Source organism: Erpetoichthys calabaricus, chromosome 5, assembly GCF_900747795.2.
Source record: "Erpetoichthys calabaricus chromosome 5, fErpCal1.3, whole genome shotgun sequence".
NCBI lineage: Eukaryota > Metazoa > Chordata > Cladistia > Polypteriformes > Polypteridae > Erpetoichthys > Erpetoichthys calabaricus.
The window spans coordinates 6,192,421-6,218,522 of record NC_041398.2 but is presented as its reverse complement, the minus strand read 5'-3'; the positions used below and the strand labels follow the sequence as shown (position 1 = coordinate 6,218,522).

General features: G+C 41.5%; 5 protein-coding genes across 16 annotated transcripts in view; 3 read left to right on the top strand and 2 right to left on the bottom strand.

The window, feature by feature from the left end:
• Positions 1 to 26,102, bottom strand: part of LOC114652512 (tripartite motif-containing protein 16-like) — a 979,029-nt gene that overhangs the window by 271,601 nt on the left and 681,326 nt on the right. The gene's annotated exons all lie outside the window — the stretch shown is intronic.
• Positions 1 to 26,102, top strand: part of LOC114641503 (tripartite motif-containing protein 16-like) — a 1,283,323-nt gene that overhangs the window by 732,525 nt on the left and 524,696 nt on the right. The gene's annotated exons all lie outside the window — the stretch shown is intronic.
• LOC114652539 (tripartite motif-containing protein 16-like) overlaps positions 1 to 26,102 on the top strand; it is an 837,738-nt gene that overhangs the window by 612,803 nt on the left and 198,833 nt on the right. The gene's annotated exons all lie outside the window — the stretch shown is intronic.
• The window catches only part of LOC114652524 (tripartite motif-containing protein 16-like), a 538,688-nt gene that overhangs the window by 447,690 nt on the left and 64,896 nt on the right, over positions 1 to 26,102 (bottom strand). The window lies entirely within an intron of this gene.
• Positions 1,051 to 22,252, top strand: LOC127525838 (zinc finger protein 501-like). Of its 2 annotated transcripts, XR_007934995.1 has the most exons (4): positions 1,051 to 1,213; positions 9,748 to 10,292; positions 15,679 to 17,971; positions 22,135 to 22,252. XR_007934995.1 is itself a non-coding variant. In XM_051927966.1 (3 exons), exons 2-3 carry the CDS (start codon positions 9,878 to 9,880, stop codon positions 16,623 to 16,625), a joined length of 1,362 nt encoding a protein of 453 aa, XP_051783926.1. In that variant the 5' UTR covers positions 1,051 to 1,213; positions 9,748 to 9,877; the 3' UTR covers positions 16,626 to 18,087. The 2 variants fall into 2 exon arrangements, 1 of the variants encoding a protein (XP_051783926.1); XM_051927966.1 differs by lacking the exon at positions 22,135 to 22,252 and having other exon boundaries at positions 15,679 to 18,087.

Here is a 26,102-nt window from a genome sequence, read left to right as displayed (position 1 = left end):
ATATTACCATCTTGAGCTTTTTCTCATTCCTGCCAGTTTACTATCATTATTATTATTATTATTATTATTATTATTATTATTAAACATGTATGTAGAAGAAATGTGTGTCTTATTTTATATGTATTACAGGACGGACGGTAAAGCCTTGAATGAAACTCCGTGTTGATGCTTTGGGTAACACGACAGGTGAGGAGCAGAGAACGTTAAACGTGTCAGTGACTGCAGGGGATTGTGGGACTGAAGATGGTTTAGGAAAACAGAAACGACAAAAGCTTAGTCTGTCAAGAATTCTATTTCCATCAATGATTTATCTGTTGTGCAGTTCGGAAGATTACTTATTTACCCTCCACTGCAACGTTTGATAAGAAGCATTCACAAGGAAAGGATGTTGCTGACAAAGTCAGGTGGTTTTTAGAAAGTTTGGCTCCAGATGTGCTTATCCAGCTGCTCCTTCTTCTCAGTACTTGAGTGATCTTTATGTCCACCTCTGGATGAATTCGCAAAGTTTCTTTTCAACACTTTTGTCTCATTAACGCAGAAATCCCGAGGCTTTCCCTAAATTGCAGAAGACGCTGTCGATTGCACTGATTCTGTTTTAAAGACAGTTGTGATTAGTTATACAGAGCTCGCTTTTACTCACATTGCTTTTTGGAAATCAATAATACAAATCAGCTACAGATCTGGGAATCACTGAGCAGTAAAAATGTTAAATGAGGACTGCCATGCACATATGTTGTTGTAATGACAACGTCGGGACGCTGGATTGTTTGAGATAATATAAAATTATTTTTAGATATCTTAAAGTAGATGTATTTTAGATATCTATAATTTCATAAAATATATTTAAGATATCTCTAAATGTTAATTTGGCTTCCCATGGAAACAGTAACGTTGTTGGCAAGGTGCTTAGAAATTAGTTATGTTAATTTAAAATGCTTCGATAGTTTAAGTCTGAGACTAAAAGACATTTCTGCTTGTCCCACGTAACATCAATTGCTGTCATTCTTACCGCGGCCGTCGTTTCAGTGATGCTGCCTTACAATAAGCGAGCAGTTCATCTTTGCAGTGGGCGTGTCATGGTGTTGTGGGCGTTCCGTGAATGACGTAGTAGCTACTGTATCTACCGTGTGCTGCAGTTCCTCTCTGTTTGCTCTTATGAGACCCTCGTGCTCAGACTTCTTGACGGCCAGAAGACCAAACAAAGGTGCGGAAGGTGAGACAAAGTCGAACGTGGGGATCGCGTGCGGATGGGAATACCCTCAGTGAGGAAGATCGCGACATGCTGAGCGGCTTTAAGTTTGAGGAGGTGCCTGACGCCGCGTGTTGGCTTTTAAGTGTTGAGGATTGAGTGCTACGTGGAGGCGACACAGCAAATCGCACCTTCACGAGTTTATTGTGAACGGCGGGGTTCGCGCACTTTTTTGCTAGTGCTACGTTACTTTATTTTCCGGTCGGTGTCCCGTGAAATGTAACGCTACATCTGACTTGGCGGAGGCGCGTTAACTCGGGATTGCTTCAGCACTCCTCGCGCGCGTGCACTTTTCCGCGCCGTTTTTCCTTTGAATTTCGCGCATGCTCCGAACTTGTGCTGTCCGTCGGGCACGCGCTTGTTCAGCCGCTCGCTCCCGCACGGCCCCGTCTTTCATTTCTGATTTTTCTCGAGCTCTGCGTGTTCTTTGTGTTTTTACCTTTTTCTTCTAAAGCTGTCATCGGCAAACTTAGTTAAAGTGGCGTCGAGCGATGTAACTCTACAGGGCGCGTTCAGGTTTCATTTCCAGCAGTTTGTCTCATACTGAGACATACTAGAAAAGATTTTTTTTTTGTATTTTCTTTTAAATTATATCAGGAAAGATGCTCGTGCTGTTTCACTGTAACAGGGAGACTTTGATTTGTTTAATGGGAAATAAAAATACAAACATTACACAAGCTAGTGCTGCTGGAGGGATACAGTAAAATCTACAGCTGTGGCCAAGTTTACTATGTCAAGAACATTATCAATTAGCACACCCGATACTTCTTTGAAAAAACTTGTTGATATTGGGTCAAGGACGCAGGTGGAGGGTTTCATTTGAGAAATTATTTTATATAAATCAGGTAAATCTATCCTGGTGAAAGAATTTAATTTGTTAATAATGGAGTACTGGGGCTTAAGAGGATGTGCAGTGTTGGGGAGATGTACTATATTATTTCTAATATCCTTAATTTTTTGATTAAAAAATACAGCAAAAGCCTCACAAGTTTCACTGGAAGTATTTTTGAGGCATTCTATTGAGTGCCCTAGATTTAGAAGACGATCAATTGTAGAGAATAAGACTCTGGGATTACTAGCATTATTTATAATTCTAGAGAAATAGCAGCGCCTCTCAAGACGGACCATGTTGTTACATTCTGTTATTTTAACCTTCAATATTTCATAATGGACAGTCAGTTTAGTTTTTCTCCATTGATGCTGAGCTCTCCGGCATGTTCTCTTAAGATCAGACACTCTTTGGGTCTTCCACGGTATAACAGTACTAGAAGATTTTTTAACTATCTTTTCAGGTGTGACTATGTCAGCAGCAGCTCTCACCTTAATATTAACATTTTTCCACCTTACTATTTACATTATTCTCACTATTGTAGTAAGCACTACAAATGGACTGGCTGCTTAGAATGTTTGTAAATTTTGATCTGAGATGAGTAAATCAATAGGAATAAGATTGTGAGTTGTGATACCAGAGCAGCAAACTAAGTCTAAAATATGACCCTTGTTATGAGTCGAAAAGTTGACTTGTTTTTGATCATTTGACATTTCTAACAACATTGGACACAGCTTGACATCCACCGTTACCTACTCAGCACAGCACTACCATCATTGCTAAAGTAACAGCATGACATAAAGATGACTGTATACTACAGGTGCTGGTCATAAAATTAGAATATCATGACAAAGTTGATTTATTTCAGTAATTCCATTCAAAAAGTGAAACTTATATATTAGATTCATTCATTACACACAGACTGATGTATTTCAAATGTTTATTTCATTTAATGTTGATGATTATATCTGACAACTAATGTTATTGCAAAGGGTAATCTAACAGGAAATTGTCTGTGTGTAAAAAGTAAGTAAAAGGCAAATTTGAATATGATGGGGTCAGGGAAATCTGGGGAATAAGGACAGTTTGTGAGGTAGCAGCTGCGATAGTTTTACACTCCAGTACATTGCGGTGAATGCTGGTAACAGTCATCAGGGGTCTGCAACCTTCACTATGAAAAAAGCCATTTTGCCCCCTCTTCCTCCAAAGAAAAATAGTCTGGAGCCGCAAAACATAACACAGCTGATAAACTTTTAAAAGTTTTAATCTTTTTTTAGATTTTACATGTTACAACCACGGAATACAACAAACAGAAGTGCAGTGTGCATGTGTAGGCCTACTTTGAAATAAATTAAACTGAACTATGCAGGCCTATTTGGGTCCTTCCTATACCTGTGTAAAATTAAAATAAAAACTAGCCCACTTTAATATAAATAAAACATTTAGCTGTAGCTTAGCAGCTTTAAAAAAGTAAACATAAAATTCCATTTCAGTGTGCTGAATCAACTGAAGCACCTGAACATACAAAAAAACCTACATCAGCTCCGGGTCCGAAATGAATGTGTTTTGTTTTTCTGAAAAATAATAGCTTATTAAATGCTATTGTTGTCACCTGTTTAAAGTGACTTCTGTTTCTGAAGTTCGCTGCTGATCATCTCTATGTCAGGGCTGTACAATGTGACTTTGACCTTCACACAGGACTGCAGGCTCTCATGTGTGAGGCGGGAGCGATATTTGGACTTTATGAAGTTCATGCTTGAGAAAACTTGCTCACTTAAGTATGTTGAGCCAAAGATGGACAGGACTCCAAATGCATATTTTTTCATGTTCATATACGTTTCGGGAATGGCACTCCATGTGTCGAAAACAAATTTGTCGGGTTTGGGGAGGTTTTAAATATCACTCCATTTGTGCTCTTTAGCGAGAGTAGCCTTCTGACGGGTGACTTCTTCAAGATCCGCTGTCAGGCATTTGAACTTGGACACCCATTAATCTTTATCTGCTATGTCGTCCAGTTACATTTCTAGATCGGGCTTACTTACTCACTCCTGTGAATGCGGATGTGTTCAGCAGGGATGGGTCGACGTCCAGGGGTGTGACAGGGAAGGAGAGAGTGTGTTTTTTTCCTTTCTGAACTCACTGAATCTTTCTCTAAATGCAGCTTGCATTTTCTGAGCAATTTCCCGTTTGTTTTTAAAGTCGGAGAATAGATGCTCTGATATTTTTATGAATGATTCTTTCATGTATTCTCCGTCTGTGAACGGCTTACCCCTCCTTACGATCTCTTGAGCTGCCACAAAACTAGCGGCTGTAGTTGACTGTGTAGAAGTGATCCACTTTTTGAAAGTATGTTTGCTCTGTTCAGCTTTCCGTTGCAGTTCCGAAATTGCTCTCTTTCGTTTATCTTTTCGCTTATTTTCAGTGAATGCTGAGAGCTTGTTTTGAAAATGTCTTTCAACGTTACATTTTTTGTTGTTCGATAATTTATCGCCACATATTACGCACACCGGTAAGCCAGCATCGTTGGCAGTGAAGGCAAATGCTTCTGTCCACGCAGAATTAAACTCTCTAAATTAGATGTTAAAATGTATAACAGTAGTAGTAGTAGTAAATAAACATATATATATATATATATATATATATATATATATATATATATATATATATATATATATATATATATATATATAAAAATACAAGTTAAATTAAGAAATTGCCATCATTCATTTTCATGGTTTTTATTTTTTTGTCAAGGCCAAAGGGAGCCACTACAAGGAGGCTGAAGAGCCGCATGTTGCTCCAGAGCCGCGGGTTGCCGACCCCTGGTCTAGTGCTATTACAGAGACCTCTTGCTGGCATGAGGTTTCTGAGAACCATGACGATTGTACCATTTTTCCAGAAATATGCGACTGATAGAAACAAACAGTTACCTGATGCAGGAATTTGTATAACATTGAAAGAAGTGTTGTTTCCATGAAATACATGTGAAGTGGTGGCCTTGTTACGAAATAAAGGAAAAAAAGAAGGGGCACAGAAACAACAGGGAGAACAGAAGCTTGCGGGGACAAACAAAGACAGCAGCAATGAGAGAGACCTGTTAGCAAAGCAGCCCGAACCGAAAAGAACAATGAAAAGTCAACGTGGCTCAGAAGTGCATGTGGACTGTAGCAGAGACAAAAGCGACTGAGGGTGTGTTTGATGAGGTGTTGGGGGTGGGCACATGAGCAGGCAGTGCGCATGCCTCGAGAGTGAGGGTGGGCACGGGAGGAGGGTTAGAGTTGACGGACGGGGCTCCATCGTGTGTACCCCATGGTCGTGCTTCCCATGGTTGGGCGACTTGGTCAATTTATATATATATATATATATATATCCATCCATCCATCCATTTTCCAACCCGCTGAATCCGAACACAGGGTCACGGGGGGTCTGCTGGAGCCAATCCCAGCCAACACAGGGCACAAGGAAGAAACCAATCCCAGGCAGGGTGCCAACCCACCGCAGATATATATATATATATATATATATATATATATATATATATATATATATATATTTATATATATATAGATGATTTCATTTTTTGGTATTTTCTTCTCAGGAAAGATGCTCGTGCGGTTTCACTGCAACAGGGAGACTTTGATTCGTTTAATGGGAAATAAAAAAATACAAACATTACACAAGCTAGTGCTGCTGGAGGAATACAGTAAAATCTACAGCTGGCATGGCATTACGAGTACATGTTTGTGATATTTGAAACGGTATTGTTTTATTTAATGAAGAAAGTCAGAGGATAGTGGGTTTTGCCAAAAGGATGGACATGGCTGTGGTGAATATGTATTTTAAGAAGAGGGAAGAACATAGGGTTACGTACAAGAGTGGAAGAAGATGCACACAAGTAGATTACATCCTATGCAGAAGAGTTGATATGAAGGAAACTGAAGACTGCAAAGTGGTGGCAGGGGAAAATGTAGTTAAGCAGCATAGGACAGTGGTCTGTAGGATGACGCTGGAGATCAAGAAGAGGAAGAGACTGAGAGCAGAGCCAAGGACCAAATGGTGGAAGTTGATAAAGGAAGACTGCAAGGTTGAGCTTAGGGAGGAGTTGAGACAGGCACTGTGTGGTAGTGAAGAGTCACCAGACAGCTGGGAAACTACAGCAGATGTAGTAAGGGTGACAGCAAGAAGGGTGCTTGGCGTGACATCTGGAAAGAGGAAGGAGGAAAAGGATACCTGGTGGTGGCATGAGGAAATACAGGAGAGTATACAGAGGAAGAGGATGGCAAAGAAGAAGTTGGATAGTCAGAGAGATGAAGAAAGTAGAAAACAGTACAAGGAGATAAGGCACAAGGTGGAGAGAGAGGTGGCAAAGGTTAAAGAAAAGGCGTATGATGAGTTGTTTGAGAGGTTGGACACTAAGGAGGGAGATAAGGACCGGTAGGCTACACAGAAGGACCGCGCTGGGAAAGATGACCAGCAGGTTAGGGTGATAAAGATGGAAATGTACTCACAAGCAAGGAGAGTGTGTTGAGAAAATGGAAAGAGTACTTTGTGAGGCTGATGAATTAAGAGAATGAGAGAGAAGAGGTTGGATAATGTGGAGATAGTGAATCAGGAAGTGCAACGGATTAGCAAGCAGGAAGTAAGGACAGCTATGAAGAGGATGAATAATGGAAAGTCCATTGGTCCAGATGACATACCTATGGAAGCATGGAGGTGTTTAGAAGAGATGGCAGTGGAGTTTTCAACCAGATTGTTTAATGGAATCTTGGAAAGTGAGATATTGTGATCTGTAGTGATAGTAGGGAGCAGATTGAGGAGATACTGGAGAGGTGGAGATATGCTCTAGAGAGGAGAGGAATGAAGGTCAGTAGGAACGAGACAGAATACATGTGTGTAAATGAGAGGGAGGTCAGTGGAATGGTGAGGATGCAGGGAGTAGAGTTGGTGAAGGTGGATGAGTTTAAATACTTGGGATCACCAGTACAGAGTAATGGGGATTGTGGAAGAGAGGTGAAAAAGAGTGCAGGCAGGGTGGAATGGGTGGAGAAGAGTGTCAGGAGTGATTTGTGACAGATGGATATCAGCAAGAGTGAAAGGGAAGGTCTACAGGACGGTAGTGAGACCAACTATGTTATATGGATTGGAGATGGTGGCACTGACCAGAAAGCAGAAGACAGAGATACAGGTAGCAGAGTTAAAGATGCTAAGATTTGCATTGGGTGTGACGAGGATGGATAGGATTAGAAATTAGGACATTAGAGGGTCAACTCAAGTTGGACAGTTTGGAGACAAAGTCAGAGAGGCGAGATTGTGTTGGCTTGGACATGTGCAGAGGAGAGATGCTGAGTATATTGGGAGAAGGATGCCAAGGATGGAGCTGCCAGGGAAGAGGAAAAGAGGAAGGCCTAAGAGAAGGTTTATGGATGTGGTGAAAGAGGACATGCAGGTGATGGGTGTAACAGAGCAAGATGCAGAGGACAGAAAGATATGGAAGAAGATGCTCCACTGTGGCGACCCCTAACAGGAGCAGCCGAAAGAAGAAGAAGATTGTTTATTTAACGTCTTCTATCCTTTACAACTACTTTCAGTATTTCTGTACACTTTTATACTTTTGCTTACTAGAGATGGCCGTGTTAAATGAAGAACAGGACTAAAGCCAATCAGGCTGTTTGTGTCGGACCATATGAAGACATCAAAATACAAAATATGAAAGCTGCAGAGCTCAGCAGAGCTGTGACTCGATTATTATGGGCTGGAGCTCAACTGTCTGTCCTCATTGTTTAAAATGGCATTGTTTCTTTAAATTATGCCAATTTTATGTGAAGAAGTTATTTTAAAATGAGAGTAGATTAAGCAGCCACATAACTTTGAAGTAGAAGAGCCTTTCAAAATGTATTTACTTTAAGTAAAGCGTGTTTGAGAAGCAATGCAGTTATGAGGAATATGTGAAGAAGCGTTAATCCAGATGGCAGGTACTTTAAAGTGAACCAATTCTTTACATCCCAATTGACGTTACTTCCTATTAAGAATTGTTTTCTTGAAGAAAGTCTGTTCTCGGTTTATACATTTTGAGTGACCTGCTTGGTTTAATGGTTTGTAGGCACATTAGCAGGTTTTGTGCTGGATGCTGAGATGAAGACATCAAACGTTACATCAGGTGTGCTTTGGCTGCCAACCCAGAGAGTCGGCCCTGTTTTTGACTTGAGTTGTCCCAGTTCAGGTGCACTGAGGGGATCATCTCTTTTCGTGACTCTAGAATGTTCTCTGGCAGTGGTCTGAAGATTCTCTGTGTAGATTTCTTGCTGTGTACTTATTGCTCCATTGAGACATATAAACTCCAATCTCACAGTCGAAGTGATCACGGCTTTCATGACAAACCTAAAAGTGTCCCTACCCTTTTTAAGGACGTTTTACTGAACATCCATCCTGGGTGTGATGTTAATCAGCAAGCAGGTCCTCCAACTTGCAGTGAAAACTTGGGTGTTGGTGGCAGGACTGGCACTCCAGCCACCATAATAAACCTCCAACTGTTCAATGTGGTGCTGAGGTGTCACCTGCTGCATGGCTGCACTCGGGTCTCAATCTGGGGGGCTCGCCATGTGGTGGGTGTGACAGCTCACTGTAATCGGCGCCTGCTCCCAACATCTGCTCTCTTTATGTAACATGAGTGATTATTCATGAATCCTTTATCCAACCCACTATATCCTAACTACAGGGTCACAGGGGTCTGCTGGAGCCAATCCCAGCCAACACGGGGCGCAAGGCAGGAAACAAACCCCGGGCAGGGCACCAGTCCACTGCAGTGAGTGATTATAATGTTAAAATTTATATAGCAAAAAACCCTATGTTTTAAAATTGGCCAATTTTTCACTAATGCTACCTTATAATGTCATGAACATCTCCAGGAAATTTGTTTTTGTTAAAATCTATGATGATGACGTCCAAAAGTGTGATGATTTGATGTGGAATTACCCGAGCATCTCTGCTCCAAATCGATGATATAATCCACCATAGGAACTGCACTCCCCCTTTTAACTCTGTCATAATCTGAATATCCTCATAGATATGATCTTTATCTCCTATACAAACACAACATCAAGCCTTTCTATCAGAATAGTCGCACCTTCATCTTTGTTCAGGTCTTCTGCTCAAATTGACATCTCAATGCTGTCCCTGTAAGCGACAGTCCAACCCCAAGTGCATGTTTTTTATTTCTATGTTCAGTAACCCGTGTCCATATTAAATCTTCATTTTTCCAGCTCTCATATTTCTCTTGTCAAATGCAGGCAGGATTCTATAATTAGCAGCCATCCTCTAATATGAATGTTAAGCTTAGGTCCAGCGAGGATATGCAACAAAGCCCTAAATATGACGGCTTCACTAGACCTGCCATTGCTGTGTCCAAACATGACGGTGCCGTGTAGATAAAGTGTTGTCATATCTACATGGTGGCACTGAAATGTATGCAAATCCCCTTTAGTGAAGGTCTGCAGTGCACTTTGATCACATCTGAATTGTTTGATTTGTAATTTTAAACTGTGAGGCAGAGGAGGAAATCAAGAAAAATGTGTCTTTGACCCAAACCTCATGGAGGGCACTGTGACCCTGAAGTGTGCTCATTATTTTTACTGACTTTTTGAAGTTAATTTTCCCACTTTTATTTTCACAGGGCTTTCCCATTTCACTTGGCCATACACTGAGGTGTCTAATGACCTACAAGTCAGGGCTGTCCATGTGAGAAGTGAATCTGAGAAGAGAAGGGCAGACACTTAAAGAGAGAGAAGAGTTTCCCACAGAACATGGCCTCTGCCAAAGAAGATGGTGTGGATGAAAAAACGGTGGACATTAAAGTAGAGGACTGTGAGCGGCTCACACCAGAGGATGTGTGTGTGAAGCTGGAGGATCACGAAGAAAGAATTTCAGTTTTTAAAGAGGAGGAGGAGTGCAAGGAGGTGACTGCTGCCATTAAACCTGAGGATTTGAATGATTTCTCCATTGGTCTTGGACTTCAAAAGCATGAAACTGAGGATTTTTTCAAGCAAGATGCCTGTGAAGAATCTCCATCCAGTTTACAGCCCTGGTCCACTAATACGGGACGACTGGCTACACAGGAGAATTCGGCAGAGCTGAAATCAGAATTATTGGAATCTGAAGAGAAAATCACCAAGGGAAATGGGAGAGAAGGAGAAGAGTCACCTGGGAGTGTTGGAATAAGTGAGTAATAATAATAATAATTCATTACATTTATATAGCTCTTTTCTCAGTACTCAAAGCGCTATCCACACAGGGAGGAGCCAGGAAGCGAACCCACAATCTTCCACAGTCTCCTTACTGCAAAGCAGGAAAACACGGTTAATTGAACTTGGATAAAGACCACCTGCTCGGGTGCAGGATAACAAACAATAGGTTACCTAATAAATGATAAATTAGAAAAACTTTGGTGAATAAGGAAAAATCTAAACTGTTCAGCGCATGACTTGAACATCATGAAGCTTTGACTGAAGCTGTGACGTATGTTAGGCCAACAGCACATTATGTTCAATGAGAATATCAAGAGTCATATTTTGTTAAAGACATGTATTTTTCTTAAATTGTGTGGCATTTAAGGTAGAAATGTCCACAAAAAGAAAGAAATAGAGTATGAATCAAATCCTCACCCCTGTGCACTAAATAAGAGTGAATTTGCTCAAGCCAGTGCCCACCTAATATGTGCCTCATCTTTCTAATGGTTATGTCATGCACTTTGACGTTAACAGTGACAAGAGCTACCTGTACGAGCCATGATGACATTCAGGGGGTCTCAGGGTCCTCTTTCAGCATCTTGTGTTCTGCTCTGAGCCTGGACAAGTTGGCAGTGGTGTGAAATCTTCACTTGGAGATGATCTTGGGCCCTTCCGTCTCCCACAGTCACATCGGGTCAATTTAGAGTCACCACTCCACTTCACCTGCATGTTTTTGGGGATGAGGGGAAGAACCAGAATAATCAGAAACACCATTCAGAGCCCTATGTAGAACAAGTGTGGGCAGGAGTTGACCCCCGGACACCTGAACAGTAAAGCAGCTGTGCTAAACACTGTGCCCCCCTAACACAAGCGGATATATTTGTATGTTTATTTTTAGTCCAGATTAGGTTCTAGAGGATGTAAATATCATCACATACATTACAATTAAGAAGAGAAAACACAAATTGAGACACATTATTGTGCAGAAAGGCTGTGATCAGAGTCTTTAGAGCTAATATTGATCACCCATTACATTAGGATCTGCTGATATCAATAATAATACCCTTTTTTTTCTTCATAATAATAAATGTATTTTTAGCCATGCATAAACTTCACTTATTAAATAATAAAGTGCTACTGCTTACAGCATACAGAAAGAACATTTACCCATAATGCACACATAATGGAACAAAAACAAGCTGAGCAAAAGAAAAGGCCTGTCTTTATCATACTCCACATTTCCAATAAAATAAAATGTTCAATTCGATTTTTGTAGCCGTCGACTACGACAAGAAGAAAACGAGACAGTCTTCGTGAACGCGTCAGGTTCTTATTTAAGAATATAAGCATCTCTGCATGTTCTGAGGACAGTCTGGTCCTCCTGTCATCCATGATGTGTGCTGCCGTACTGAACAGCCCCTCGCTGTCCCCACTCGTATAAGGAGAGCACAGGTAGGACGACGACTTTTATTGGTCCTCCAGAAAGCCAGTGGCCCAGCATCTCTTGTGGTATGAGGTTCACAGAGATAAAGATTCACCTCTGATGCTGCGGACTCAAATATCATTTTTATCTTCATTGACAATTTCTTCATGCATTCTGCAGTTCTGTTGGTGGGGAGTTTCTTTGGATCTCTCGGCTGTCGTCTGTCGCTCCGAGTGCGTCTGTGTGGTCGAGACACCGGCACTAAGCAGTTTATGTGTTTGAGATTTTCAATCATCTGTGAAATATGTGTCCTTGTGCCATTGTTTAATTTTGGGAGAAAATTCATCCATCCTTCCATCCTCTTCCGCTTATCCGAGACTCGGGTCGCGGGGGCAGTAGCTTGAGCAGAGATGCTCAGACTTCCCTCTCCCCGGCGACTTCTTCTAGCTCTTCCTGGAGAACCCACACTGTTCCTCCTGAATCTGAGGTTCGACTATCCGACGGATCCTCCTCTCCACAACCCCCGAATAGACTTTTCCAGGGAGGCTGAGGAGTGTGATCCCTTTGTAGTTGGAACACACCCTCCAGTCCCCCTTCTTAAAGAGGGGGACCACCACCCCGGTCTGCCAATTCAGAGGCACTGTACCTGATGTCCATGCGATGTTGCAGAGGCGTGTCAACCAAGACAGTCCTACAACATCCAGAGCCTTGAGGAACTACGGGCGTATCTCATCCACCCCCGGGGCCCTGCCACCAAGGAGTTTTTTGACCACCTTGGTGACATCAGTCCCAGAGATGGGGGACCCCACCTCTGAGTCCCCAGGCTCTGCTTCCTCATTGGAAGGCATGTTAGTGGGATTGAGAAGGTCTTCGAACTACTCCCCCCACTGACCCACAACGTCCCGAGTCGAGGTCAGCAGCACACCATCCCCACCATATACAGTGTTGACACTGCACTGCTTCCCCCTCCTGAGACGCCGGATGGTGGACCAGAATCTCCTCTAAGCCGTCCGGAAGTCATTCTCCATGGCCTCCCCAAACTCCTCCCACTCCCGAGTTTTTACCTCAGCAACCACCGAAGCCGCATTCTGCTTGGCCTGCCGGTACCGATCATCTGCCTCCAGAGTCCTACAGGACAAAAGGAACTGATAGATAGATAGATAGATAGATAGATAGATAGATAGATAGATAGATAGATAGATAGATAGATAGATAGATAGATAGATAGATAGATAGATAGATAGATAGATAGATAGATAGATAGATAGATAGATAGATAGATAGATAGATAGATAGATAGATAGATAGATAGATAGATAGATACTTTATTAATCCCAAGGGGAAATTCACATACTCCAGCAGCAGCATACTGATAAAGACAATATTAAATTAAAGAGTGATAACAATGAAGGTATAACAGACAATAACTTTGTATAATGTTAATGTTTACCCCCGGGTGGAACTGAAGAGTCGCATAATGTGGTGGAGGAACGATCTCCTCAGTCTGTCAGTGGAGCAGGACGGTGACAGCAGTCTGTCGCTGAAGCTGCTCCTCTGTCTGGAGATGATCCTATTTAGTGGATGCAGTGGATTCTCCATAATTGATAGGAGCCTGCTGAGCGCCCTTCGCTCTGCCACAGATGTTAAACTGTCCAGCTCCATGCCAACAATAGAGCCTGCCTTCCTCACCAGTTTGTCCAGGCATGAGGCGTCTTTCTTCTTAATGCTGCCTCCCCAGCACACCACCGCATAGAAGAGGGCGCTCGCCACAACTGTCTGATAGAACATCTGCAGCATCTTATTGCAGATGTTGAAGGACGCCAGCCTTCTAAGGAAGTATAACCGGCTCTGTCCTTTCTTGCACAGAGCATCAGTATTGGCAGTCCAGTCTAATTTATCATCCAGCTGCACTCCCAGATATTTATAGGTCTGCACCATCTGCACACAGTCACCTTTGATGATCACGGGGTCCATGAGGGGTCTGGGCCTCCTAAAATCCACCACCAGCTCCTTGGTTTTGCTGGTGTTCAGTTGTAGGTGGTTTGAGTCGCACCATTTAACAAAGTCATTGATTAGGTCCCTATACTCCTCCTCCTGCCCACTCCTGATGCAGCCCACAAAGTCGATCATCGAACTGAGGCCTAGGGTGTCCTGGTGCCAAGTGCACATATGAACACCCCTATCCTTGAACATGGTGTTCGTTATGGACAATCCGTGACGAGCACAGAAGTTCAATAACAAAACGCCGCTCGGGTTCAGATCGGGGTGGCCATTCCTCCCAGTCACGCCCTTCCAGGTCTCACTGTCATTGCCCACATGAGCATTGAAGTCTCCCAGCAGTACGAGGGAGTCCCCAGAAGGTATGCCCTCTAGCACCCCCTCCAGGGACTCCAAAAAGGGTGGGTACTCCAAACTGCTGTTCGGTGCATACGCACAAACAACAGTTAGGACCCGAGCCAGCTGTCCCAAGAGCCAGCTTCTGTAGCCGAGGATCGGAACGCCAAGGTCCCCACCTTCGGCCACCACCCAACTCACACTGCACCCGACCTCCTTGGCCCCTCCCATAGGTGGTGAGCCCATGGGAAGGGGGACCCACGTTGCCTGTTCGGGCTGTGCCCGGCCGAGCCCCATGGGTTTAAGCCCAGCCACCAGGCGCTCACCATCGAGCCCCACCTCCAGGGGGAGAAAATTCATTATGATAATAATATCTGTTACAGAATTAATAACTGTATAGTGACTATTCACACTCAATGCTTTTTATGCATAATTAGTATTATTATTATTTTATTTATGTGTAAAAACTAGGCTCATACCATTCTACCCAACAAGCCAATAAGAGGGCTGATTACAATTTCTAACTAATCGACGTCCACTTGATAACGATTTATATCAGTAAAACTCTGCATCCCTTTCCTCCCATCTACCTACACATTCACTGAAAGGCTAATCAAAGGGATGTTAGTCAAAATAGCTAATGCCTGGTTAATTATTTATACAAATAAATCAGTCAACAAACACTCACTGGCAGATGGAATCGTGGATCTAAATTATCTAGAAGGTGACATCTTCCAGAACTGAACGTGGCTGGTTGTTCAGGCTTATGAATTCCACTGTTTTTGCTGTCACAGTAAGTCTTTGGCATTCTTGCTGTCAGTATTATAAGGTTGAGTTTTCTAAGTGCTGCCATTATTGGAGGCCGAGTGAGAGTAGGCGACTGAGCTAGACTAAGCTTGCTGGTCGCCTCTGCCTTTGAAAAGCTCATTCTTCACACCAGTCCCTTTTGTGTTGACTTCTCAGATGCTGAACAAGGTTTGTATTGTTGAAAGTTTTAGCAGAGAATCCTACATGACTGACTTCTTTTTTGCACAAATATTACAAACTGTAAATTTGTTATCTCTTGTAGGATGGCAATAAAACTGTTAGACTGGTGGGGATGTGTTTCTGTATTTTGGTAGTGTTGGAATGTTGTCTTGCATGCTTTTTATTATTCAAAATCAGATGTTATGATCAGCTAATTTGCCATTTGATGTGAAAATTGGCTGATTTTGATTTGTGAGCAATTGATCAGATCAGGCCTGACATTAACAGGTTAGAGAAAGGTGGAGAAATTGAACAGACAGCAGCAGAACATGTAAAGACCACACACGGAGTTGCCAGACCATGAATGGCACCTCAGTGTGAGGAAGGAACTCCAACCAGTGTGCCACTACTTTAGTTGTACTGTTTCATTTATTTTAAAAGGCGAGTAGTGGTTTAGAGTTTGGACATCAAACCCCGAAGTTGAAGGATCAAATTCAACTATTGACACCATGTGACCTTGAGCAAGTCACATGACCTGCCTGTTCTCCTATTGAAAAACAAGAGAAATGTAAACACTTCTGTCTCAAATGTTGTAAGCTGCCTTGGTGTCAGGAAAAAAATAATAATGATAGTTAAAATGTTTGTGTTATTTCAGAATTGCAGAACAATGGCAGCTTCTCTCCACCCTCATTTGGTCAGCCCTCTCTTCAATACAAAGAGAAAGGTATGAAGATTCACACAGGAAAAAAAACATATTGTTGTCATGAATGCGGCAAGCATTTCTCAAAGATCCAGAATTTTAACAAACACAAAAAAAATCACTCTGGAGAGCAGAAACCCCATTGCTGTAAAGAATGTTGCAAACGATTCTCAATGAGATGCCATCTTGAATACCACAGAAGAATCCACACAGGAGAAAATACTCATTGTTGTCCAGAATGTGGTAAGTCATTCTCAACGAGAAGCCATCTTCAGAGACACAGAAGAATCCACACAGGAGAAAATACTCATTGTTGTCCAGAATGTGGTAAGTCATTCTCAACGAGAAGCCATCTTCAGAGGCACAGAAGAATCCACACAGGAGAAAAACCTCATTGTTGTCCAGAATGTGGTATGTCATTCTCCAGTAGAAGCAATCTTCAGAGTCACAGAAGAATCCACACAGGAGAAAAACCTCATTGTTGTCCAGAATGTGGTAAGTCATTCTCAAGGAGAAGCTGTCTTCAGAGACACAGACGAATACACACTGGAGAAAAACCTCATTGTTGTCCAAAATGTGGTACGTCGTTCTCAAGGAGAAGCCATCTTCAGAATCATTTTATAATCCACACAGGAGAAAAACCTCATTGTTGTCCGGAATGTGGTAAGTCGTTTTCATGTAAAAGCTATCTTCAGAGGCACAGAAGAATCCACACAGGAGAAAAACCTCATTGCTGTTCAGAATGTTGTAAGTCGTTCTCACATATAAGCCATCTTCAGAGGCACAGAAGAATCCATACAGGAGAAAAACCTTATTGTTGTCCAGAATGTGGCAAACAATATTCTGACAAACTCAGTTGTCAAAGGCACACAGAAATTCATACTGGAGAGAAGCCATATTGATGTTCTCAATGTGGAAAAAGGTTTTTCAACATTAGCTGTTTTCGAGTACACACACAAACTCACACGGAAGAGAAAATGCAGTATGTAAGTTCTGAATGTGGCAAATGTTGTGCAAGCCAGAAATGTCTTTATAGACAGGCCAAAATCCACACTGGAGAAAAATCTTTTTGCTGATCTGAATGGGTAAACAATTCTTAGATTTATACTCATTTCAGTGCCACATCAGAACTCCTGCTGCAGAGAAGCCTTATTATTGTCCTGAATGTGATAAGAAGTTCTCACAACAAAGCACCCTACTGAGTCAAATGAGACTTCACACCGGAGAGAAACCTTACCATTGCTTGGAATGTGGCAAACAATTCTCACACCTTAATTCTCTGTATAATCATAGGAGAAGTCATACTGGAGAGAAGCCTTACAGTTGTAATGAATATGGAATGCGATTTTCATATAACAGTTTTGTCTTCACAAACATAAAATATTTCATTCTGGTAAGAAAGAAAGCTGTTCTGAATGTGGCAAGCTTTTCTCAGACAGCACTACTCTTAAAGATCACATGAGAATTCACTCTGGAGCAAAAACCCTACTACTGACCAGAATGTGGGAAACGGTTCTCACGTCCAAGCGCACTTAGGTGGCACAGAAGGGTCCATACTGGATAGAAGCCATACACCTGTTCTGAATTTGGTAAAGGATACACTTCCAGAAAATGTTTTCAGAGACACATACAAAGTCATATTGGAGTAAAGCCTGTCCCAGAAACGACAAATGATGTTTCTATTGGTTCCTCAAACATAAAAAATGAATAATGAACTTCTGAATGAGGTAAAGGACTCCAGGTTAAAGTAGTTAATAAGTACATAAGAATAGTGGAGAAAACACTGAAAGTGGCAAACAGATCGTAGATGTAAGGTAACCTCAGAGCCACATATGAATTCTATGGAAGAATAGTTTTACGGTAACATAGCATTCATCTTAAAGATATAGCATAAAGAGTTAATAAATGTGGGAAAACAAATAATGGTCAAGTGAACAAAAAAATGTAACCTGAAATATAAGATTTGGTTTAGGAAAAATACTGAGATGGTCAAGCAAATAAAGAATGTACCAGAAGAAAGGTTGATGTGATGTACAAAATGTAATGAAAGATTTCTAAGACATCAGCAGACGTACTTTAAGCAAAGAGAATGGACAATTGTTATGTGAACTGAAATGTCAAAGCTGATGGTGCAACTCAAAGGTATAAGAAGAACCAGAATATAATATAAGTGACTTTTATTTTATATAAATCATTTGGGTGTAAACCAACTGTTATGTATATGTAAGAATTTAAGACTAAATATAAGGTTTGTTTAATTACAAATAATTACATTGAATGTGTGATGTGCCTTCACCTTGGTATTAATGCGCACGTTACTGCTAGAACTTGTTACACACATACAATGATGAAACTTTGAAAATTGCTACATTTGTGTCTGTCTTTATTAATATACTAGTTTATTGTTGGTTTAAGTGTAAAAACACAACAGAATTGGCGACAAGAAAAAAAATACCTGCCGCATGCTGAATGTTCAAAACAAACTGAGCTTCTCCGCTTTACATTGAGTGAACTGTCCATGTTTTCTATACGCCGTGTGACATAATGAAGTGCGCACTCTGGGCCTGCAAGAAGAGACACGGATAAAACAGAGAAGTGAGTGAAGAAAATCTTAATAATTTGAAACAAATGTATGGATGTGTAGGACAAATGGCTGCTTTTGACAGCACTGAGGAGAAATGGGCTACTTACATTGAGAGACTTGAGCAGAACCTCCTCGCAAACAATATCGGGAATGAGAGGGTGGGCATGCTTTTAAGTGTAATGGGTCCAAAAACGTATAAACAGTGCCACTAGACTGCACAACAGATTAAACCCGCAGAAAAATCAGTTCAAGATATTGTGGATGTATTGTAAGCATATTTGAACCCAAAGTTATTGCCGAGCGGTTTCGCTTTCATAAACGGGACCAGCAGAAACACGAGTCAATTACAGACAACCCAGCCACAGGGGATGCACAAACCAGTGTGTTTCTTCATGCCAGTCCCAAGCTCGGATAAATGGGGAGGGTTATGTCAAGATGGACATCCGGTGTAAAACTTTTCCTAATAAATATGCGGACAAGCGAGCACCAGGTTAACAGCGACCGCCACCAGTACGGTTAGTCAACAGGGTGCTGGCAGAAATTGTGCTACTGTTGGCCGAAGAAGGAGAAGAAGAGGGGAAGACGTGTCTGGAGGCAGGATGAGAGGAGGAAAGTAAAGAGAGTGGAACTGAGGGTAGGAACTTTGAATGTTGGCAGTATGACTGGTAAGGGGAGAGAGTTAGCCGATATGATGGAGAGAAGGAAGGTTGATATATTTATATATATAAATGGAAGGGGAGTAAGGCCAGATGGATTGGAAGTAGATTCAAATTGTTATATCATGGTGTGGATAGGAGGAGAAATGGAGTCGGAGTATTTCTGAAGGAACAGCATGTCAAGAGTGTTCTGGAGGTGAAAACAGTGTCAGACAGAGTGATGATTATGAAGCTGTAAATTGGGGGTGTGATGATGAATGTTGTTAGTGCATTTGCCCCACAAGTTGGGTGTGCAATGGATGAGAAAGAAGATTTTTGGAGTGACAAGGGACAGAAAGTGGTGATTGGAGTGGATTTCAATGGGCATGTTGGTGAAGGGAACAGAGGAGACAAGGAGGTGATGGGTAGGTATGGTGTCAAGGAGAGGAATGAAGAAGGTCAGAGGATAGTGGATTTTGCCAAATGGATGGGCATGGCTGTGGTGAATACACATTTTAAGAAGAGGGAGGAACATAGGGTTACGTACAAGAGTGGAGGAAGATGCACACAGGTAGATGACATCCTATGCAGAAGAGTCAATCTGAAGGAGATTGAAGGCTGCAAAGTAGTGGCAGGGTAAAGTGTAGTTAAGCAGCATAGGATGGTGGTCTGTAGGATGATGGAGATCAAGAAGAGGAAGAGAGTGAGGGCAGAGCCAAGGATCAAATGGTGGAAGTTGAAAAAGGAAGACTGCAAGGTTGAGTTTAGGGAGAAGGTGAGACAGGCACTGGGTGGGTGAAGTGTCACCAGACAGCTGGGAAACTACAGCAGATGTAGGAAGGGTGACAGCAAGAAGGGTGCGTGGCGTGACATCTGGACAGAGGAAGAAGGAAAAGGAAACCCGGTGGTGGAATGGGGAAGTACAGGAGAGTATACAGAGGAAGAGGATGGCAAAGAAGAAGTGGGATAGTCAGAGAGATGTAGAAAGTAGACAAGAGTACAAAGTGATAAGGCACAAGGTGAAGAGAGAGGTGGCGAAGGCTAAAGAAAAAGTATATGATGAGTTGTATGAGAGGTTGAACACTAAGGAGGGAGATAAGGACCGGTGGGCTACAAAGGAGCAGAGCTGGGAAAGATGTGCAGCAGGTTAGGGTGATAACAGATAAAGATGAAAACGTACTCACAAGTGAGGAGAATGTGTTGAGGAGATGGAAAGAGTACTTTGAGAGGCTTATGAATGAAGAGAACGAGAGAGAGAAGAGGTTGGATGATGTGGAGATAGTGAATCAGGAAGTGCAACGGATTAGCAAGGAGGAAGTAAGGACAGCTATGAAGAGGATGAAAAATGGAAAGGCTGTTGATCCAGATGACATACCTGTGGAAGCATGGAGGTGTTTAAGAGAGATGGTAGTGGAGTTTTCAGCCGGATTGTTTAATGGAATCTTGGAAAGTGAGAGGATGCCTGAGGAGTGGAGAAAAAGTGTACTGGTGCCAATATTTAAGAATAAGGGGATGTGCAGGACTGTAGTAATGACAGGGGGATAAAATTGATGAGCCACTTCATGAAGTTATGGGAAAGAGTAGTGGAAGCTCAGTTAAGAAGTGAGGTGATGATTAGTGAGCAGCAGTATGGTTTCATGCCAAGAAAGAGCACCACAGATGCGATGTTTGCTCTGAGGATGTTGATGGAGAAGTTTAGAGAAGGCCAGAAGGAGTAGCATTGCGTCTTTCTGGACCTGGAGAAAGCATATGACAGGGTGACAAGAGAGGAGCTGTGGTATTGTATGAGTAAGTTGTGAGTGGCAGAGAAGTACGTTAGAGTTGTACAGGATATGCACAGGGGAGGTGTGACAGTGGTGAGGTCTGCGGTAGGAGTGACGGAAATGGGATTACATCTTATTTGCAATGGTGATGGACAGGTTAACAGACAATATCAGACAGGAGTCCCCGTGGACTGTGATGTTTGCTGATGACATTGTGATCTGTAGCAATAGTAGGGAGCAGGTTGAGGAGACCCTGGAGAGGTGGAGATACAGTATGCTGTAGAGAGGAGAAAAATGAAGGTCAGTAGGAACAAGACAGAATACATGTGTGTAAATGAGAGGGAGGTCAGTGGAATGGTGAGGATGCAGGGAGTAGAGTTGGCGAAGGTGGATGAGTTTAAATACTTGGGATCAACAGTACAGAGTAATGGGGATTGTGGAAAAGAAGTGAAAACGAGAGTGCAGGCAGGGTGGAATGGGTGGAGAAGAGTGTCAGGAGTGATTTGTGACAGACTGATATCAGCAAGAGTGAAAGGGAGTAAAACAACGCAAGCTTAGAATATTTGAGGTTGGACAAAAAGTGCTTGCTTTAGACTACTGACACTCAAATCAGAAATGGCAACCTGGTAAGACTGTATCTCAGACTGGTCCATTGACATACACAGTGCAGGTGAGTTATGATACATGTCTGTTGCAGACATATTGACCAGCTTCTAGATGCACAAGCTCAGGAAGACCCGTCACAAGACAAGGCTAAGGAGCTGATCATTTCTCAGGACTCAAATGAGTTTACCTTCTTGACACCTGATTCGTCCCTTGCTGCTGGTGAATCTCAGCCTCAAGAATCTACTGACTCTACCTCATCTCAAATGTCTGCTCCACCTACCCAAGAAAGATGCTATCCTGAAAGGCTGAACTTGTAGTCAATATTAATGTACAAAGTACTTAAGAGTTCTGTTAGTTTTGGTAAACTGGGTTTCGCTGTATATAAATGTTTCTATAGATACATTTAAGGTTTTAGTTACATTATGTTTACCATGGGTTTTGTTTATAGGGAATATGTTAAGTCAAAGTTTATGTAAGTTTTGTTGATGGTAGGCGTAGCTTCTTCTGCATACCAGTTCATTATTCACTTCAACTAGCACTGCATGTTTTGTCAAATACAGTCTGGGACAGTGTATTTTGTTTTGCTCACATTCTACTTTAAAAATGCAACATCACATCAGAATGCTGATTTGTCCAAAATGTTTCAGCAGACCGTAATAAATGGTGCACTTTTATATAGTATGCTTTAGCTGTCTTTTTGTTCATGTTTTGTATCCATGCCAAGTGTTTTGTAGATATTATAAATAAAAAAAATACTAATACACATTCAAGCTGAGTGGGAGGAAATGTTATGTATATGTAAGAATTTAAGACTAAATATAAGGTCTATTTAATGTTACAAATAATTGCATTGAATGTGTGATGTTCCTGCACCTTGATATTAAGGCGCATATTACTGCTGGAACTTGTTACAGACATAAAATGATGGAAGTTTGATAATTGCTGCATTTGTGTCTGTCTTTATTAATACACTAGTTTACTGTTGCAATGAACTTGTACCGTCTCTGGGATGTCATCTGATGGCTGACGCCTGGGCTGAGTGCAGACAGCCGTTCTTAACTCTGATAATGAAGAAGTCATTTAGTGACGTCAGCTGACAGCCAATGCTGTCCAATCAGATACTGGGGAGGGACAGTCGAGGAGGACAGGAGACTGAAAAGAGAGCCGTCACATGACAGACCAATGGAGAGGGGCTTTATAAGACTTTAACAATAATTTAGGTTATCATTTATAAATAATAAGAGTCTTTACAAACCAAACACACTCATCAGCTGTGTGTCAAAGGTGAGTCCAAAAGTGGGAATTAAAGAAGATCTAAATACAAATAAAATGAAACATTCAGGGTCCAAAGAGAAATGTTTAAGACCTGAAAAAGGAGTCACAACAGCATGCTAGAGTTAATATGGGGGACCACAGTTATGAAGAATATCAATTAATGTATAGAAGGAATATTATCTATCTATTATAAAAAAATAAAGACGTTCAAAAACGTTGGCGCCATACACCTGCAGAGCAGGTTACAGATTATGAAAGCAGTGGAATTGAAAAGGCTAAAAAAAAACCTTGGCATGATACACACGCAGAGCAAGTTCAAACATATGTCAGTACTAAAATTTGAAAGTGTCAAGAAAAAGAGAATACAGATCACATTTGCGCAAACAAACGGAAATCATTACTCGGTGAAATAACACAATGGCAAAAAGAGATTGAATATATGGACATAGGTGATATGTTGGAAGTATGTAGATATTGTAAGGCTTTAAACTTTAATCCGGAGATTAGATCGTCTAATTCATGTTGCCATCAGGGAAAAGTACTGCTGCTTCCCAATGAAGAGGCGTTTCCGCGAGAATTAAAAGCCTGGTTGTTTGGTGAAAGTGAATCCACAAACACTACAGGCAAAATATACGCGTCTACGATAATCTTTTCACGTTAGCATCATTCAATGCACAAAATGTTGATTTACACAAAAATGTACCGTACGCAATGAGACTCTGTGTTCCTGCAACAATTAAAGCTACGTCACGTTTAATTTAAAGAAAAACACAATTTGGTCAGGTGTATATTTATGATTAAGAACCGATGCAACATAGAATCGAAAGAGTTAAACGATTCGACGTAATAGAAATTATACAGCCAATAATGGATACAAATCCAAAAGTATCGCACTTTACACGAAATGTATCAGCAAAACACAGACAAAGAAATTGTCTTGGATTTCTATATGAATCTAGAAGATCACAGTCGCATTTATAATAAACCCACATGTGCCAAATTTTCAGCGATAATAATTTCAAAAGATGGAGATATCCAAATCAGAGTAGATATTCGTGTATATCCAAAGGCAAAGCACGATTCGTCATTATTGTCAAATACATCGCCACATGCCGACCCTTTACTCTTTCCTTTGCTTTTCCTAGATGGAGAAACAGGATGGTCGTACAATAAGAAACACATGCATTTAGAAAAACGCATAACATCCGCACAATATTTCGGGTCAAAATTAGCGATACGTCCCCATGTATTTAACCCACTTCTATCATCTCAATGTTGATCGAAACTTTACATGGCGAGCGAAGCAAGCAGGGGGCAGAGCACCCTAGTTTAAAATAATAATAGAAATTTTATAAGAAATGGAAGACCATAATGAATGCAGAACACAATGAAATAAAATGAACTGATTTTATTTTCTGACATATAAGAGAAAAAGGGAAGACAAAGCAGAAACACACAGAGATCTCTGCTGACCCAGCTGTTCATTTGATAAATTAACCTAAAAATATAACGGATGTCACTTTGCTACAAGTCAGTATATCCTGGGGTGGTGTGTGAAGGACGCTCTATACTCTGAATGTGTTGGTTCAGGTTTCAGTTTGAGTTCAGCACCTTCTTCATATCGATACCCAAGACAATGTTTCTTCACATCGAGACTACAAGCTGGAGGCCACAGGAGCTCAATAAACTCCAACAGCAGGATGGACGATTAGAAAGCTCTGCTCTGAGAGAGTGTCTATTTGGCATTGGTTCACTCTGCTTGCACTTTCTGAATTTTGTAAGTTTATGTTTCATTTTCTGGCCACACTCTTTTTACATTTCATTTCATTGATGTTCTCAGATGTGTGAGTATAGCTTGACTCTTACAAGGACTTATCTAAAAAGGGTACATTGGCCATGAAATGCAAGAAGTCAGAAAAATATAAAAAGTGGAAACCACAAAATTAAAAGGTGACATCGATGAAATACGCTCAGTGTCAGAGGTGACGAGGACAAAATCAGAAAGGACAGCACAGAAAAGGCAGGTACCAACTGAAAACAAATGAAGAAAGCTGATTGATAGAAAGAACTGTCAGTCACTCCTGAGTGGACTGTTGAGGACAGCCGTGACATGCAGACTTCAAAGTTCATGTGATTTTGATTTCAGATCTGTGACCATGCACTGAATAAGTCTGTTATTTATCAGTTAGCATGTTCTGAAACTGTAATGTCATCACAAAGATCACACAAACATGTAATGTGACATTTGTGATCAATCACTTTTGTTGATTTTTATGGCACCATTCATCAGCCCTGTATAGAGTGCCACTTCCAGATCGGCAACCCCACTGCACCCCGTAGCACATTTGGAGTTTGGGACTGGAGCACAAAGTGGATGGCACTCTGAGAAGGACAGACTTGTAAGACGTGAACAAAGCCAGCTGCTCTCCCTGGTCTGTCTTCATTCAGAAGGACTCACCTGAGTGGTGGGATTGTTCTGCGGCGCTCCTGTTAGCCGACATTTCATCAGCTTGCTTTCTGCGTTTCATCTGATAGCCAGCAGAGTTAATCAAAGATGAGCCAGGCCTGTTACAATGTGAACGTTCTTGACATTTTAGTTTACTTTAAATGTTTTTTCTGCTTCTTTACTTTGAGTTCTTGGAGGCCTTGTACATTAGAGATTATTAATACATGAGCATTTGGTGTTAATAATGAATTGACAATTAATAAACTGTTTTTATTGCTAAATTGTAAGTGTCATTTTGTAGCTTTACCCTTCTTGACTGTGTTGTTAGGACGTGTTGCATTGTTGCCTCCCTAGAAATAAGTGCCACATCACCGACGCTCGGCCTCACACCCTTCATCACACGTGAGGCAGAATCCAAGATTGCGGATCCATCTGTTAATCAGCTTCAGTGTGTGAGTATAAATTCAGGCTTATTCTCACTTTGACCGCGTTAATGGCTCAGCGTCTAGATTTGGGAGGCGGTACGTCGTCTGATTATTGGCTCGTGACAAATCTCGCTTTATCTACGTTAAAAGTTTTGAGTGTATATTTTTGTGGAATCACGCCTTTAAATTATTGTATGGTTTTGAGTCAATGGCCTGAGGCTGAGGATTCAACCCTCCAAGAACTTCACTGTGGGTACTCATACGATTGTTGATCAATTCAGAGAAATACCATTTTTAGTTTGTTTGCAGTTTTAACATCGAGATTTAAGGAGCATCTTCTAGTTGGTGACTGCTGGTGATTTTCATTATGACTCCGTTAAGCACTTTGGTTTTTTTCAATGCCTGCTCTGATTCTTTTGCTATTCAGTTTTGCTGCAGTTTCTCGATGTGCTAACATCTGATTAGCCACATTTCCTCTTGCCAGATGACAGTTCTAACTGAAACTCATAATGCAGGTGGACATTATTCACACTGCCGTCTAGCAGATCATCTCTGGATATTAGTGGCTGACACAACAACACCGTCCACTCAACATGAAGAGCTACAAAGCCGACCCCATCATCTTTGGCTGGTCTGCTATTTTAT

Excerpts from the sequence above, each read along its gene's own strand:
- LOC127525838 (XM_051927966.1), top strand. The coding sequence starts at position 9,878 with ATGGCCTCTGCCAAAGAAGATGGTGTGGATGAAAAAACGGTGGACATT. Across the intron at positions 10,293-15,678 it reads ACCTGGGAGTGTTGGAATAA|AATTGCAGAACAATGGCAGC; the intron begins GTGAGTAATAAT and ends GTGTTATTTCAG.